The sequence below is a fragment of the Tachysurus vachellii genome, chromosome 17 (genome assembly GCF_030014155.1).
Source record: "Tachysurus vachellii isolate PV-2020 chromosome 17, HZAU_Pvac_v1, whole genome shotgun sequence".
Classification (NCBI taxonomy): domain Eukaryota; kingdom Metazoa; phylum Chordata; class Actinopteri; order Siluriformes; family Bagridae; genus Tachysurus; species Tachysurus vachellii.
In genome coordinates, this window is record NC_083476.1 from 13215436 (window position 1) to 13234249 (window position 18814).

Sequence of the window (18814 nt, forward strand, 5' to 3'; positions counted from 1 at the left end):
AGATTAGTAAAGAAAGCTAAGTGAACTAGCTACATAGATACACCCACCAGAGGCATCAACAATCTCAGCTACTCACTTTTTAGTAGTTGTCTACATAACGTCTCTGTATAAGAATAAATCCATCTTGTCTTATATACAAGATCAGATAAAACCATGCTCATAAGTTTTTCTTCCATTTTACACATCAAGTGAATGAACTAACTGAACTCTAACTGCATGAAGGTAAAGCTGTGAGTGAGGAACTGATGAAATGTCGGAACATGCGTGCAGTTAATCTGGACAAAGGAATCTTCTGGATTTGTTGCTTTAATGTAAACATTAAAATTTCATATAGAATTGACAAAATCTAACTACCCTCCCCTTTTTCTCTCTCTCTCCCCATAACTCTCTCTCCCTCCATCTCTCTTTCTCTCCATCTATCTCTCCCCATCTCTCTCTCTCTCTCTCTCTCTCTCTCTCTCTCTCTCTCATCACTCTCTCCCCATCACTCTCTCTCTCCATCACTCTCTCCTTCTCCCTTCATCTCTCTCTCTGACTCTCTCTCCCAGCTGCTTGTGGTCAGTATATTTTCCAAACTGAGGTCATCACTTAAGTTTTTGTAAGATGTTATAAATAAGAGAATAAAGCAGTTTGTGGTCAGCAGCTGGTGAATCATAAAACCAGGGCTGTAACGGTACATCGCTAAAAACAGTACACCGTAATAATTACATGTGAACCTGCTGCATGGAGACATTTACTGACATGCAACACACACTACACTTTGGGATTAATGCCAAAGCTTTCCTTGCATTGCAATTATTGTTACAGTTTTCACACAGTTTAAACACATTTCACTGAGCTTTTCATTTTCTGTCTGATGATAAATGAATAAATGAGGATATGTTAAATATGTATCTGGTTCCGGCAAACATCTTCAAGCACATGGACACACTGTTTCCAGAGATGTGTGTAAGAAATTGTCAAAACCTCTAACTAGTTAAGGCTATGTTACTATGTTATTCTATAAATACTATAAATAAGTTCACATTTATTCAGAAATACAACCATTATTAAAATCAATAAATCAGCAATATAACACTGTTAGCTAACCAGCTATGTGAAATGGTGTAATCCTAAATGAACACATAAATAAATCAAAAATGTAAAAGGTAATCAGACGGTGAAGCGACAACAGGAACAAAAAACACAACAGAAAGTTCAGAAACACATCAACACAAACTCAAATTGGAAACAAGAGGTCCTTATAACCAACAAATAATCATTGATTGATACGGGTAACTGTGTAAAGAAAATTGTACTTCTTCAGTGTAGTTAGCCTCGCAAAATATGAGCATTAATGAAATAATTTGATCACTTGATTTGTTTAGGTTTAGTTTTCCTCTAAACATTCTCCAGTTCTCCATTTTCCACACACTGTAGCCAATCAGAAACAAGCATGTGATGTTGAATAAAACATTTTTCTGTTTGTCTTTTTGGTTGTATTGTTGCATTTTAGTTGTGTTTTGCACTTACTGTACAGCCCACCGAACCGAAGGAACGTTTATCAGTGTAATAAGACGATGGGGAACATCATGGCACATTCGCTGACATTACACTACGCCATTCACTGTCAGCTCATTAAAGTGTTTTATGACTTTAAATGTCTTTACTGGTTCAGTTCAGAGGAGACATGGACAGATGGAGGGAATGATGGAAGGAATGAGGAGGGAATGAGAGAGGGAGGGGTGCTGACTTGGCATTTCATGAAAGGTAACATAATTAGATGTTTGGTTAAATGAAAGCCACACATCCTGCATCCCCACAGTTTCTATGTTAACTATAAAAATAAGATTAATAAATAGGATTAAAGAAATTTTAAAAGGAACACAGAAGGTTTGCTTTACTAAGGTTATGATTAGTGTTAGATTTACAGGAGAGAGAGAGAGAAAGAAAAAGAGAGAGAGAGAGAGAGAGAGAGAGAGAGAGAGAGAGAGAGGGAGAGAGCGCTCAAGCGGTTAAGGCTCTGGGATCAGATGATCGGGGTTTAAGCCCCAGCGCTGCCATTGTTGGGCCCTTAACAAGGTCCTTAACCCTCTGTGCTCCAGGGTCACTGTATCATGGCTAACCGTGTGCTCTGACCCCAACTTCCAAAGTTAGGATATGTGAAGAAAGAATTTCACTGTGCTGTAATGTATATGTGAAAAATAAATGCTGTTTCTTCTTTTGTTAGCAAAAAGTTAGCCAGCTGACTGTGATGAGCGGTGTGTATTTCCCTCCTCAGAACCTTGTTACAGATTTAAATTTACATCCAGAGTGACCTACAGCAGTGCTTTTGAAATCTCACTCTCATTCTCACTCATTTTCTACCACTTATCAGAACTACCTCGGGTCACGCGGAGCCTGTGCCTCTCAGGCGTCATCGGGCATCAAGGTAGGATACACCCTGGACGGCGTGCCAACCCATCGCAGGGCACACACACTCTCATTTACTCACGCAATCACACACTAAGGACAATTTTCCAGAGATGTCAATCAACCTACCATGCATGTCTTTGGACTGGGGGAGGAAACCGGAGTACCCGGAGGAAACCCCCGAGGCACGGGGAGAACATGCAAACTCCACACAAGGCGGAGGCGGGAATCGAACCCCCAACCCTGGAGGTGTGAGGCAGGTCTGAGGTGTGCCCCCCTAGGAACTGAAACATATTTGTCTAAATTAAATAGACAACAATATTTGCACTTTTACTTATTACTATGTTTTGTTTAGCTCTTGTTTGATAAAGAGCTTAGCTCCTCCTACTGCTTGGAAACAACCAGTCAGATCCTTCTGAAACTAGTTTTAAACAACTTTCATCCACTGGAAACATCTGTGTGTCCCTCCTGCACACTGAAATACCTCTGCTGTTTCTCATTTAATCTGTCTGTGTGTGTGTGTGTGCGTGTGTGTGCGTGTGTGTGTTGTGTGTGTGTGTAATACATCCACCACAAATATATTTGTCTTTTAATATAATTAAGGCTTGTGTGTGTGTGCGTGATGTAATCCAGAGTTTCCAGGAAAAAAGGACAGCAGAGGCTCTCTCTCTCTCTCTCTCTCTCTCTCTCTCTCTCTCTCTCTCTTTCTCACACATTCTCACAAACAAGTACAAGTACTTCTGCCCAAGGTGGGTGGCCGAACAGTACTTCCTATAGAATCTACACACACACACACACACCACACACACGCACACCCATAGAGTCCCCCCCACACACACACACACATACACACACAGAGGTAACAGTATCAGCAACAGCTGCATAGGTATGAAGAAAAACAAAGTGATATCATTGAGGTCATTTAAAGTTTATCACTGAACACCAGACTGTGCCATGCTAGACACGGGGGTGTGAGGATGGTGGTACAGTCCTGTATACTGCAGTAACAGGGTCAGTCATCCTGTGTAACTTCTGTTTCACTAATCAAGGACTTCTTGTATGACATTAATAGCCTTAGGGAGCCCCAACAAATTCAATAGTCCAAAGAAAAACACCAGCTCAGGAAAAGGAAGTTGCTTCACTCGGCTTCCTATGGAAGTGTAATTATTGTGCTAATCTGTATGTGTTTTTAAAGAGGCCAGACCATGAAGAGTAAATTCTGACAGTTATGAACAGTGAGTTCAGTCTCAGTTCATGTTGTGATGTCAGATCTTGTTTGTTTGCTTTGTTTGTGAATTGAATCTAAAATGGTATGAATAACATTATTTTATGCTGTTATCTGTTACTCTGATAATCTCAGACTTAATTAATGAATGTTTCTTATTATGTATTTTAAAGTTTGCGAAATTTTACAAGCCTCCAGAATATGGGAATGTCACCTTATACCAGGGGAATCAATTATTTCATTCCCACAATATACAAAGACATCTTTGTACTTCACTATCAGACACAAAACTATTGCCAACACAAACACATGTAGAGTATATAATGGTGGTCAGGAAAGGCATTTTATAGTGGAGGTGCTGGAATTTTAAGCAGCATATAAGTCTCATAAGCTATGAAGTGATGTTGATTAATTTTTTACAGCAACACTGGATATGCGTGACTGTACCTTGATTATTGTGCTTGTTCATATATTCTCGTTCCTAGAACAGATCGTTCATTATGTAAAATGAATCAATTCAACATGTAATTATTGACAAACCACTATGGTATCAGAGGGACACAATATTAAACATGAAAAGCTGCTTAAAATACTTAAGTGCATCTGTTTAATTCTGGTGTTCTGTGCTGCCACGTTGATTTGCCATCCATCTGTTAACTGGGAAGGAATTTGTAGGTTGCAGACGATAAGTTGCGACTTTGAGTTGAACGCAGCATTAGCATGTGGTGTAGTATTTTAGGCTGTAGTGCAGTCTTTTTGGATGTTATATAGTATTTTATGCTGTATTGTAGTCTTTTCAAGTGTGGTACAGTAATCAGGGTGTAGTGTAGTGCAGTACTTTAGGTTGATTAGTATTTTAGTCTGCAGTCTAATAGTGTGTGTGTGTGTGTGTGTGTGTGTGTGTGTGTGTGTGTGTGTGTGTGTGTGTGTGTGTGTGTGTGTGCTTCCCTCCCCCACATTGTTTCAGTTCACATTGCTGTAAGAGGATGCCGGCTCTATCACACAGAGCTGCTATTATTGTGCAGAATTAACACTTTTATGCTTTTATCCCTAACTCACCTGCCCCAGGGTGGGTGTGGGAGAATAGGAGTAACAGGGGGTTAATTGGGGTGGAGTCACAGTTATATCCATCATAATTAGAACTCCACTCAAAAGATTTACAGGCTTTAGTGTGGATCTCAGTTCTGTTTTTCTTTTGCACCTGTAGATATTTAGCTTATTTAATGCTTTCATGCTATACTTATTAAATGTTTAACTGAATACTTTATTTAATACAGCAATGAATGTTTTAACATTAAAACGAGACTGTTGTTGGGTTTCAGTGTAAACATGAAATGAGTTTTGGTGTGGATCTGTTAAAAGACTGTTAAAGAATTGAAGTGTTTAAGACTCTGCATTAGCAAGCTGTAATGCTCATATACACACAGCATGCAGTCTGGTGTGTGTGTGTGTGTGTGTGTGTGTCTGTGTGTGTGTGTGAGTGTGAGTGTCTTTCCTCTTTGTATTTTCCCCGTTAAGCTGCCAGTCATGACAGAATGGAAACTTCTTGAGTGGCTGCATTTGTAATTTGTGCATGAGTGTATCTGCAGGTAGAGCTGAAACAAATCACACACAAACACACAGACTCCAAATCCTGCTGTCATTTCCCAGTTGACCTCAGGTCAGTCTGAAAGGTTTTGAAACAAACCCAGTAGAATTAGGTCCCAGGATTAAGACACAGCCCACGGACCATATTAAGCAGAAAGAGCGTGAGACAGGGAGAGGGAGACAGGGAGAGGGAGACAGGAAGACAGGAAGAGGGAGGCTTCTGGTCTGTGTGTAGCCTGTATTCAGAGCTGAAGAATGGACTTTCCTGCTAACAGTGTAGGATTTTGATGGATGTGTGGGCAGGGTCTGGTGTGGGGGTTGCCTTGGTGACGTGGAGGGGTGGAGTCGAGGGAGTGGACAGATGCAGTGGGGGATTTTCTCAGTCAGTGTGTGTGAGGGAGCCGTGTGCTCAGGACTTGGGTATGGACACAGAACATACACACTGAACAGGTCAGACTTCTGATTATTCAGGGAACTGCTTTCACTTTAAAATTCATAGATGTTTGACTTGATATTTGACTTGTCCATTTGACTTGACTGGATACTAGTCTTTGATGATTGATTTTACTTTGATTTGACTTTCTAGTGTTTTAGTTGTGTTTTGGAAGTGCCTGAAGCCTCTTAAACAATCTAAGCTGTGTGTAGTGTTACAAGAGTGTAGGCTTGCATGAGCAGTCATAGTACATATGTAGTGTGATTGTGTAGTGCATTATAATTGTGTGACTGTGTAGTGCATTATAATAGTATGTAGTGTGATTGTGTAGTGTGTTATTGTAGTATGTAGTCTATTTGTATAGTGCACTATAATAGAATGTTGTGTGATTCTGTAGTGTGATTCTGTAGTGTGATTGTGTAGTGTGCTATTGTAGAATGTAAGGTGATTGTGTAGTGCACTATAATAGGTGTGATTGCATAGTGTGACTGTGTTGTAGTTGTGTCTAGTGTGATTGTGAAGTGCACTATGATGGTGTGCATTGTGATTGTGTAGTGCACTAAAATAGTGTGTAGTGTGATTGTAGGGATTTCGTGTGATTGTGTAGTGCACTATAATAGTGTGTAGTGTGATTGTGTAGGGATTTCGTGTGATTGTGTAGTGCACTATAATAGTCTGTAGTGTGATTGTGTAGGGATTTCGTGTGATTGTGTAGTGCACTATAATAGTGTGTAGTGTGATTGTGTAGTGTTACTGTGTTGTGTTGTAGTAGTGGCCAGTGTTATTGTGTAGTGTATTATAACTATGTATAGTGTGTGTTTAGTGCACTCTAATAGTGTGTAGTGTGATTGCATAGTGTGACTGTGTATTGTGTTGTACTATTGTCCAGTGTTATTGTGTAGTGCATTATATTGGTGTGTAGTGTGATTGTGTAGTGCACTCTAATAGTGTGTAGTGTGATTGCGTAGTGTGACTGTGTATTGTGTTGTAGTAGTGTCCAGTGTTATTGTGTAGTGCACTATAATGGTGTGCAGTGTTATTGCATAGTATGATTGTGTAGTGTGCTATTGTAGTATGTAGTGTGATTGTGTAGTGTGTTATAGTAGTGTGTAGTACTGTACTGCTATGTAACTTTATGTAACTTTATTTACAAAACATCCACTACATTTAGCTAAAATATTCATTTCTGCTTTGTGTGGTGCTACAGTGTAGTGTTGGAGTATTTTAGTATTAAGATAATGTTTAAGTGTGTAGTATTATAGGGTGTAGTGTAAAATATTAGGGAGTAATGTCATGTTTAATCTGTAGTGTAGTATTGGATGGTGTAGTATAATATATAGTCTTATACACACAAACACACACACTACACACACACACACACACACACACACACACACCCACACACACACACACACACACACACAGACAACATCTATCTCTCTGAGCTATGCATTGACTCCCAAAAGCTGTCTATTGGTCCCCCTCAGCTCTCCTGGTGTGCGAATGTGTGTGTGTTGTGTGTGTGTATGTGTGTGTGCGTATATGTTTAGTGTATCCAGAATGTCTGTAATGTGTGACTTCCTCTGTGTGAGTGTATGTTTTATCCTTCCCATCGTGAACAGAAATTTAACTTTAACATTTAACTTGAACTTTAACAGAATAAAAATCTATAAATGTTTCAACACACTATATACTATTTTGGTCTATAATTTATTAACAGATTTAATCTGACACCAGGGATCAGTCTTGATTTAAAGATGTCTAAAGGTTTGGCACACCTGTAGACACCATTTGACTTAATACAGGAGCTGATTCTGAGTAAAGACCATGTCAAACACACACACACATACACACACACAGACACACACAAGCACACAAACACACAAATATATTCTGTCTCTGTCTCACACATACAGTAAACATACACACAAGCACAAAAACACATATATTCTGTTTATGACTCACACACATACAGTAAACATACACACAAGCACAAAAACACACATATATTCTGTCTCTGTCTCACACACATACAGTAAACATACACACAAGCACAAAAACACACATATATTCTGTCTCTGTCTCACACACATACAGTAAACATTACACACACACATAGCTACAGCTGTGAGAATCAGCACAACCCATTCACTTCCTGATGAATGAATAGATGATGGCTAGATTGCGAAGCAGGATAATGATGGCTGGCTAACCTAGATGGATAGATGGAAATACATATGGGAAAAATATAGATGGGTGGATAGATAGATGGATGGATTATATATGGGAAAAAGATAGATGGATGGATAGATGGATGGAGGAAGATATATGTGGGAAAAAGAAGGACAAATGAATGGATGGATGGAAAACTGGATTTAAGTATGGATGTATATGTTAGTGTCTGTCCATCGTTTACTCCATGACACACACACACACAGCAGGTGCTGCAGACACTTTTGATAAAGTTCAAAATTCTGTAAAATCTCTCTCTCCCAGCTGAGAAAACACCAGAACACTCTTCTCTGTCATCCTGAACACACACACACACACACACACACCACAGATCTGATTTCCACCCTTTCTGCATAAGAACCCTGTAATCTACAGAGCTCTCTCTCTCTCTCTCTCTCTCTCTCTCTCTCTCTCTCTCTCTCTCTCTCTCTCTCTCTCTCTCTCTCTCTCTCTCTCTCTCTCTCTCTCTCTCTCTCTCGCTCTCTCTCACTCTCTCTCTCTCTCTCTCTCTCTCTCTCCCTCTTCCTCTGTGTGTGTTTAATTATATCGTTCTTCGGTTCTGCTTTTCTTCCATTCCTGTGCAGATCTGACACACACTGACCTGCACACGGGCAGAAAATAGGTGCAGAAAAAAGCAAGGTCATAGCAAAAAGAAAAGAAGGTAGGACAGAGGAAAGGAAGAAGAAGAGATAGACAGGAGGACAGCCAAGAAAGAGATGATCACAAAGAAAGACAATACACTAACACACACCAACACTACTGTTGTGCCCTTGAGCAAGGCCCTTAACCCTCATTGCTCCAGGGTCACTGTATCATGGCTGACCCTGTGCTCTGACCCCAAATTCCAAAGTTATACGAAGAAAGAAAGAAAGAATTTTACTGTGACAAAATAAAGGCTTATATTCAATACTATACACGTATTGACAGGTACATCAACACGTTAACTAACACTACACTAATACACTAACACACACCAATACTAATCTAACACACACCAAGAGAACACCAACACTGCACTAACAGACACTAACTCTACACTGCACACACTAACACACACTAAAATTGCACTCACGCAGCAACTCTACACTAACATACTCTATCACACACCACTTTACACTAAATGAGAGAATAAAAGAAGCAAAGGAGGGATAATGAATGATAGATGATGGATGACATGTTATTGTGGTTCTGATTTAAAGAGATTACAGAGGTTTAGAAGAAACCTGAGACTTTTAATCTCTTTGTATGTGTGTGTGTGTGTGTCTATGTGTGTGTGTTTCTGTGTGTGTGTTTCTCTGGGTGTTTCTCTGTGTGTGTGTGCGTTTCTGTGTGTATGTGTGTGTGTATGTGTGTGTGTATGTGTGTTTCTATGTGTGTGTGCGTGCGTGTGTGTGTGTGTGTGTGTGTGTGTGTAGAGGCAAACATAAACACTGTTATCAGCTGCAGACAAATCAGTGCTCCCTGTAGGAGGGAATTAAATTACACACACACACACACACACACACTCACGTTACACAAATGTCACATTTTGTTCTGTGTTTAAAGCGATCAAGGTTGTAACCTTCACCCTACAAAGGCATGTAGTGTGCATTTGGAATGAGACAAAAGTTACAGTGGTTGCTTCCTGACAGTTTTAATTATCAAGCTTTTAAGTAGTGAAGTAGCATAGTGGTGATGTCATGGATATATGTAAATGAATGTGCTCTGTTAAAGGAGTGAAGAGTCTATCAGTCGATGTCTTCAATCGTTAGTGACTCATGGTGAGTGAGTGAGTTAGTGAGTCCTTTTAAAGTGACTGTTTCTAACATTTCCCTTTGAAATGAATCTAAAGCATTCCTCCCTCTGCCATCTGTAGGCTACAGTTATTATTCAGTCACATCACTGGTCTTAAATTCAAGTATTTCATTAGTATTTCATTTTCACTTTTACACTCTAAAATGACTCATGAACTCAACTTTCCCGAAAATGATGAGAGAGTTTTGTTTGATTTAATCCGAAACTAATCTTACTTTCTCTGTGTGTGCTTCTGTAGGAGAGACGGCCATGATCTCACTCCCACAGTAGGATGTAGGAGAAAAGTAGAAGAAGAGAAAGAAGAAGGAAGGAAAGAGAGACAACAAGAAGAACAACAGGATTATTATATCTATAGAAAAGAAGACAAAAAGGGAGACATTAATCATTGAGTGTTGTGATTTGGGACACAACCTGGAGTGGCTGGTTCACTCTCCACTTTTTCCACCGCCCTTCCTACTTTTTTCTGCCTCCCTATCCAGACCTGCACACTCTTTTACTCAGGATTGGCCATACACACCCCTTCTGACATCATGTGTCATGTGATTGTGACGTGCCGCTCGATGCTCTGGACGCTCCTCAGTATCGCCGCGGCCTTCAGCGAGCTCATTGCTTTCCTTAGCACTGATTGGCTGGTGGGGTTCCCACGCGTACCTGATTCTGCCCTGGAGGCATCCAGTGAGGCCTACCGCCCCACACTGGGGCTTTTTGGGCGGTGTGTTTTTGTGGGCAGAGTCATGTGTGGCCCTTACGCACTGACATTCAATGAGATAGCGAGTGGATTCTGGAAGGTGGCAGCCATTTTTCTGGCGACTGGAATCCTGCTTCTCAGCGCTGTGGCCTTCACCTCCATTTTCACCATCTGCTTCCAGAGCATCATGAGGAAGAGCATCTTCAATGTGTGTGGACTACTGCAGGGCATTGCAGGTACACAAACAAACACATGCTCACACATATACTCATGTACACATGCAGCTACAAGAGCAGCCACACTCACATTGAGCAGACACTGTACATTTTGTACACCTTGCGGATTAAAAGCTTTGGCAACTAGAGGGCAGGTCAGCGTAGTCCATTGGGTTCCATATCAACCTGTAAATTTGTTCAGTGATATTCATGGTAATGGTAACATGAACGCTGTGGATGTGTTCTTCATGGAGTATTCAGAGTTGACTTATGTAACTGCTGAAGTCACTGTTCAGAATATTAAAATCAACTGCATGTAGATCACAACAAAGATTTTTTCCTGAGTAAAAGCAGCTGAACAAAACCGACAACTTTTTTTTGTCTTTGCTGTCAAATGTAATATGACGTCTCATAAAAGCAAGACAATTTACAAATGAAAAATAAAGAAATGTGATGTGATATACTGTGTGATTACAAATACGGCAAGGATTGTAATGAATCTTATAGAAGTCTACGATATCTATCTATCACCACATATATAATCCTATACATTTCCTAGAAACCCTAGATTCTCTTTCATATTTTTATCACACTCTGCCTGTTAATTGTGTGCACAACTTAGTAAAACCACACTATACTAAATCCTGGACTAAATTAAACATGTCTTAAAATGATGTATGTTATTTTATGACACATTTAATTCACTGCCCTGTTAATAAAATAAGGCCAGTGTTTCTGTTCATTTGGTGCAGCTCAATTCGAAGGAAAGCTGAATGATCCATGATCTGCTACACATACAGCTCACTTTCAGGTGATTCATATCCACTAAAATGCATATGACCTAGAGACAGACAGACAGACATTCAGTCAGACAGACAGGTTAATTATACTGTAAGTAGGGTGATGTCACTCCAGACCTTCCTCCTGTTTAAACATTTACTACTGCAATAAAACACCAGCTGTTAAACTGTGTGTGTGTGTGTGTGTGTGTGTGTGTGTGTGTGTGTGTGTGTGTGTGTGTGTGTGATTCACTAACAATGACCTCATAGAGGTCAAAGGTCAAACCCACAGCTCTTTTTAACTCTATAGCAATTTAAAGTGATTCATAATATTTTCACTCTTGTGTCATCTCCATTAGGGATTTTTTTCTGTGTGAGTGTGAGTGTGTGTTTGTGTGTGTGTGTGTGTGTTAGTCACTTGAGAGGCTGAGCTTATTTTGGTGTTTGTTCCAGAATATTCTGACAGGGAGAATAAACTGACCTTTAAATGTAGTCAATTCCACTGAGGTGTGTGTTGCATTCTGGGTATCATCAACTCTCACATTAAGCTGTGCAGCCATTTCCAACAGAGAGCACTAACTTTTCTCCAAGTTTCCACCGCAATAAAGTGTTGATGTGTCCATGAGTCTTGCTTGAACAGTTTAAATAGACAGTGTTTTTGTGCGATTCAGTCATGATTTCATCTACCCTCTAAATCACACAGTTTCCATAAAACATAGAAATAATAATAATACAATTTTATATTATTTATGGAATCATGGAAGAATTTTTTTATATATATTAATCCTTAGGTTTTTTACTCTTACTCAAGTAACTATTAAGATTGTTACTTTTACTCTTACTTAGGTAAATATTTCCAAAAGTACTTGTACTTTTACTTGAGTACAGATTTTGGATACTCTACCCACCTCTGGTTATAACGTAATTGTTACTGGAGTATGTCTGAGATTTTAGTACCGTCTAAATCCGTCATGTCAAGTAATCCCATATACATGCATTGGAAAATATCATACCGTATTTTACCTTCTATAAAATCAGAAGTAGAAATAATCCCAGGTATAGAAGTATACCTCATTTGTATTGATGAAGATGTTGATAAAGATTCCACTATATTCTGTAAGAAAAGGTGCTTTGCTCTTTTTCGTCAGTTAAAAGGTTTTCTTCAGTTACTCCAAGAAGTTTTTTTATCTTCTCACAATCAAAAATTTTGAGTTAAAAATACAGAACAGTTAAATACAGATAGTAGCAGAGAACATTTACATTTTCCTTGGATGTGGACAGTCAGAACAAAGCATTATGTTGTTTTTAACATCCATGCGATTGATCTATAAAGTGGAAAAAAAACAGACATTGCTAAGTGATATATTATCCTTCATAAAACAGTGAATATACCTGTATGTGGATTAGCCTGAAGCAAATACTTATATATAAGTATATAAATATACACCATCATTTATTTAAAGATGCTGTTTATAATTTGAGCAGCGATGTTGATTAGAAATTACTTGCTGAGCTTAGGGTTGAGGAGAACGTCCTGAGTTAATGAATTGGATTTCTGACCTGAGGGGGTGTTTAACTTTTAGTTTTTCCTTATCAGATGTCAGAAATAGAAATTATGATGTTTAATGAAATGTTTTGGTCATGTGACCTAGTAATGATCAAACATGGCTGTGTACATTATTACAATAAAGGTCAAAACAATCAGTGTTTATTAAATTAGGTGAATGTTGTACAATGCACAGATAATTTACAGTGCGAAAGTGTGTACATCATCTCTGGGCAAATGCTTATCGCATATGAATCGATCATAACGCCGTCCAGCAACTTAACCATGTCCAGGATTTGGCCATATAGTATGAAAGTGATCAGGTCATTGGAGCCACACAAGCAGATGGTTTTAAGCTGTGCTTTGATAAGATAAGATAAGATTTATTAATCGTTGCAGGGAAAAATCACAGCAGCTCACAGACAATTATAGTGCAAGTATTAATGGCTTAAGTAGAAAGAAAATATATATATATAAAATAACAAAAGAAAAAGATAAGATATTGCACAATAATATCACTGTAATGCAGTGTTGTAAAGTCTGATAGCCACTGGTATGAATCACCTGCTGTATCACTCCTTCCTACACAGGGAGTGAAGCGGTCTGAGGTGAAGGAGAGCTACACAGGGTATCCACAGTCCCATACAAGGGGTGAAAGGTGTTGTTCATAATAGATTGAGTAAATAATAGATAAAAGTAAACAAAAATATGACCTGGATTACATAAAATATGCATGTTCGTGCACTGTAGACAAGCATGCTTTGTGCAGACCAGTGTGTTCTGTGTGGTGAGTTATTGGCAACAGAAAGCATGAAACTATTGAAATTCAAAAGGCATTGTGAGACAAAACACTCAAGCCATAAAGACAAGCCTGTTGTGTTTTTCACATAAATAAATGATTAAAAAACATGTGCACTGTTCAGGAACAAATAGAAACTTTGCTCATTGCCTTGCAAAATACAAAAAGGCCCATGTGACTACAGAGGATGTTTTTTTTTACCTCTGCAGTCGACAGGACCAGAGAGCTCCAGTCCAACTAGTCGAATCAACAAATATATCTTAACACCTTCCGGTTTCCTAATGAATTCCCCAGGCTTTGATTTTAGTTCTGTTCTTGTTTAGCTGAGTTAAATCTCATGTTATGTTTATCCATTTAATAATCATGCATTCTTTATATTCAGTATACAATTTGTAGTTCAATATCTGGGTCAATCATTGTTTTATTTCTTAGACTAGCTACATTCAAGGTACTCAGGGTTATGTGTATGTATTTATACAGCGGAACATTTTCACATTGACATGTGGTACAACATTAACAACTCTATATGTGAGTTGATTTATTTTCCATTATGTCAAGTAGTAAATGATTATCGTCTCATCTAATAACTTTATTAGGATTTCACTATGGATAATTATTAGTGATATTAATATTAGTATAGTTGCAGGTTACATATTTTAAAACAAGCAAACGAATACAGAACATGAGACTCAAAGTCAGAAAGTGCAAAAAGAAGAGTTACCAAATAAAAAACATAATAATCAGACACTGTACACTGTGAAACATTTTAAGATGGTTGAACTTAGAAGCAAAAGTTCCCCTGCTGCCTTAAAAACGTGCGTAAATTCAACTTAAAGATTAGTTTTGTTTCAATAATACATATACTATAATAAAAACAATCAAAACATTAAGTTTCAGTTTTCTAAACTGAAAAGAGAAAGAGAAGTTCACATAACTTAATCAGGCTATCATGTTTTACAGTATAATCATAAACATGAGCACTAGAGCATAACAATGTTTCATATCACAGTTACACTGAGCATACACCACACAAATTGTATGGGTGAAGTGACTCCATATATAGAGGCTGTGATTAGTGTAATGGAGTCCATGTGCATGCAATTAGAATGATGGTGAACGTGAATGAGTGTTTGTGATGGATGTTAAGTTGTGGATATGAATTCTATGCTACTCTGAGTTGTGGGATTGTGGTAGGCTAGTGGTTAAGGTGTTGGGCTACTGAATAGAAGGTCATTAGTTTGAATCCAAGGTCCACCAGGCTGCCACTGCTGGGCCCCTTAGCAAGACCATTAACCCCCAAATTGCTCACTTGTATGACATGAGATTAGAAATGTAAGTTGCTCTGGATAAGTGTGTCTGCTGAATGTTGTGGGTGTTGTACTCGGTGGCCTTGTACTTGTTCTGTGTGCATGTCAGCAATTTATTTCTTACAGTCTGGGACACTTCTGTGATGTGGTTGGCTAGTGACATCATCGGGCTGCTTTTCATTAAATTAATAGAAACAGAAAAATGTTTACTTTTTCACTGCACGCTTGTGTCACATCATGGGAAAGTCCCATCATGCTTTTCACTAGCCCAGTGGTGATATCATTGTGCGAGCACACACACAAACACACACACACACACACACACAATGATAATATGTATAGATAATCATATACACAGATGATCAGGCATGCACACAAACATACAGATATACACACACAGATAATCACAGTTAAATTAACACACAGAACAAATAAATACACACACATGAACACATACCAATATGAACACATATCTCACAGACAAATAATCACACACAGAGTAACATATACACATGTAATTTCACACACACATACACACAGTTTTCTTTTATGGTCATTCATCTGTACTCATCTCTACATTGCACCTCCTAGGATGCATGCTGCACCATAATCTGCCTGTGTTCTGTGCCCCAACTGACCTTTTGGGCTGTAAGCTGATCTGCAATTGGCCATTCACTGTGGTGCTCAAAACTGTGATTGTTTTATATAGCTATGTGTTTTGCAGAGCATAGTGATGATGATGATGATGATGGATGATGATGTTGATGATCAGTGAGTGTCGTCATTATAATTTCACTTTTGGAACTCTTAAAGAATTATAAATCATCCTGTCTCTGTACTCAGCAGTAATATGGAGCAGCTGTGTGTGTGTGTGTGTGTGTGTGTGTGTGTGTGTGTGTGTGTGTGTGTGTGTGTGTGTGAATTGAAACCATGCCTTCTATCAGTCAGCATTGGTTAGGCAACATGTGGAAAGAATTTATGACCTAGTTTTCATTTCCTCATCTAATACAGAGATAGAGACAGGGAGAGGAAAGGGACAGAGAGGCAAGAAGAGGTTAGACAGAGAGGCAAGAAGAGAGTGAGGCAGAAAGGCAGGAAGAGAGTGAGACAGAGAGAGAGGGAAAGAAATTCTGTTTTTCTTCTGCTAAAATTTAACTTGGAGTTATAAAGAGTGGCGTTGAGAAACAAAACACAATTCCCTATTTGCAGCTGGTTCTTCTCTCTCTCTCTCTCTCTCTCTCTCTCTCTCTCTGTCTCTTCCTGATCCTTGTTCATTTCCTGTGTACAGTGGTGTTAATTCTGTGTGTGTGTGTGTGTGTGTGTGTGTGCAGGTCTGTTCCTGATCCTGGGTCAGTTGTTGTATGCAGCAGGGTGGGGCAGTGAGAAGGTGAAGCAGTACTGCGGAGTAAACTCATCAGCATATAACCCAGCATTGTGCTCAGTGGGCTGGGCTTTTTACACAGCACTGCTCGGCACTGTGCTCAGCTTCATCAGCGCCGTGTTCAGCGCACAAGCCGAGATCGCCACGTCCAGCGACAAAGTCCAGGAGGAGATCCAACAGGGCAAAAACCTCATCTGCCTCCTCTGAGCGAGAACCACAGGAAAAACATAGGCCCTGATGTCAGTCATGTTAATGCCAGTGTGACTGAAATCTAATGACAAGAGAACAAAACCACTTTAATTTCATCTCACCACTAACTCTGCTCTTTGTGTTCTGATGTGGGAGAAAATCCCTCCTTCTTCATTTTTGTCCTTTGCCCTTTACTTATTCATTTGTTGTTTTTGGTAGGTTGCTTAGATTTGTTTTCCACTCACTGAAATGAATGAAATTGTAAATAAGTGTGTATATACTGTACATAATGATGATGATGATGATGATGATGATGATGATGATGATGATGATGAAGATGAAGATTAGGAAACATCTCAGAGATGAAGGTGCTGAAACCACTAATCCACTGTCACTTCCTGTTATGGGTCGAAGATCTGCACATGTTTAACCAGGACGCAGGAAGTTTACTCCCACTGTTCCTGGATCAGTTCCTGGTTTTAAAACACAAGTAGACCTGCGCAGGTGTCACTGACTCTAGATCAATGGACCAAAGGAGACAAGACCTTTAAGGCTCTTCTGTGGGATTTTTCCAGGACTCTTCCTCCTTCACTTTTTCATACTTTGTCTGCTCAAAGCTTTTCTCTTTACTCTTATTATTCTTATATTTTCTTTCCACTCACTCCATTATGTTCATATTTTCCCGCATTATTTCCGTTTCCTTGTTTACTTCCTCCCAGTCTCAGGACAGGTTGCAAGAGGGTGAGAGATTAACAGGAACAGGAAAAAAGAAAAGCCCATTTTCCAAGTCATTTGTTCTTATACATCCATACAGTGTATGTTTGTGTGTGTGTTTTGAAATAGAGAGAGAGAGAGAGAGAGAGAGAGAGAGAGAGAGAAATCACCAGCCACATAATCACTGCTGTCTGCCAAATAAATAAACCTGACTGAACTTTGCTGGTTCTCTCCGCCTGTTTTTCCCTTCAGACTTCCAGTAAAACCCAAAGATGTGTGTGTGTGTGTCCTCATAGACCTTGAGCCAAAGGCTGATCACCACTCTGCATGACATCACCTCATCTAATCCGTGTGTGTGTGTGACACATCCTGTGTCAATCAGTGTGAACAGAGGCTCATAGAGCAGAACAATGACATAAAGGAGAAAAACAGATCCTGCTGAGAGACTGACATATACAGAGAGAGAGAGAGAGAGAGAGAGAGAGAGAGAGAGACAAGGAAAAAGTGACAGTAGAAAAATACTGTTTCCAGATTTTACAGTGTTATTTTTTATTTCCAGCATTGTATGCATGTGCATGACACATCAATAATGAGAATGAGAATTACCATTAGCACTGTAAATCCCAGCTAGGCAATAGGCTCAGTATCAAAGCTCACAGCTCAATACATCACAGCTAGGAACACCTGAGTAATCAATCACAGGTCAGTACAACACCTCAGTAATCAATCACAGGTCAATACAACACATGAGTAATCAATCACAGTTCAGTACAACACCTCAGTAATCAATCACAGGTCAGTACAACACCTTCGTAATCAATCACAGGTCAGTACAACACATGAGTAAACAATCACAGCTCAGTACAACACATGAGTAAACAATCACAGCTCAGTACAACACTTGAGTAATCTATCACAGCTTAGTACAACACCTTCGTATCAATCACAGGTCAGTACAACACATGAGTAACCAATCACAGGTCAGTACAACACATGAGTAACCAATCACAGGTCAGTACAACACATGAGTAATCAATCACAGGTCAGTACAACACATGGGTAATCTATCAAAGGTCAGTACAACACATGAGTAATCTATCATAGGTCAGTACAACACATGAGTAATCAATCACAAGTCAGTACAACACATGAGTAATCTATCATAGGTCAGTACAACACATGAGTAATCTATCATAGGTCAGTACAACTCATGAGTAATCAATCACAGGTCAGTACAACACATGGGTAATCTATCATAGGTCAGTACAACACATGAGTAATCAATCATAGGTCAGTACAACACATGGGTAATCTATCATAGTTCAGTACAACACCTGAGTAATCAATCACAGGTCAGTACAACACATGGGTAATCTATCAAAGGTCAGTACAACACCTGAGTAATCAATCACAGGTCAGTACAACACATGAGTAATCTATCATAGGTCAGTACAACACATGAGTAATCAAGCACAGGTCAGTACAAGTCGTGGCCTAATGGTTAGAGAGTCTGACTCGTAATCCTAAGGTTGTG

The 18814-nt window shown here is 39.2% G+C and overlaps 2 protein-coding genes across 3 annotated transcripts in view; both read left to right on the forward strand.

Moving 5' to 3' along the window:
* The window catches only part of kif20a (kinesin family member 20A), an 82893-nt gene that overhangs the window by 30712 nt on the left and 33367 nt on the right, over nucleotides 1-18814 (forward strand). The window lies entirely within an intron of this gene.
* Nucleotides 5525-17506, forward strand: lhfpl2a (LHFPL tetraspan subfamily member 2a). Of its 2 annotated transcripts, none has more exons than XM_060891696.1 (3): nucleotides 5525-5653; nucleotides 9901-10586; nucleotides 16328-17506. In XM_060891696.1, the coding sequence occupies exons 2-3, from the start codon at nucleotides 10193-10195 to the stop codon at nucleotides 16582-16584; spliced, it is 651 nt and encodes a 216-aa protein (XP_060747679.1). In that variant the 5' UTR covers nucleotides 5525-5653; nucleotides 9901-10192; the 3' UTR covers nucleotides 16585-17506. The 2 variants fall into 2 exon arrangements, with proteins under 2 accessions (XP_060747679.1, XP_060747680.1); XM_060891697.1 differs by having other exon boundaries at nucleotides 5574-5623.

Coding starts and splice junctions, on each gene's coding strand:
- lhfpl2a (XM_060891696.1), top strand. CDS start 10,193: ATGTGTCATGTGATTGTGACGTGCCGCTCGATGCTCTGGACGCTCCTC. Junction 10,587..16,327: donor ACTACTGCAGGGCATTGCAG/GTACACAAACAA, acceptor GTGTGTGTGCAG/GTCTGTTCCTGATCCTGGGT.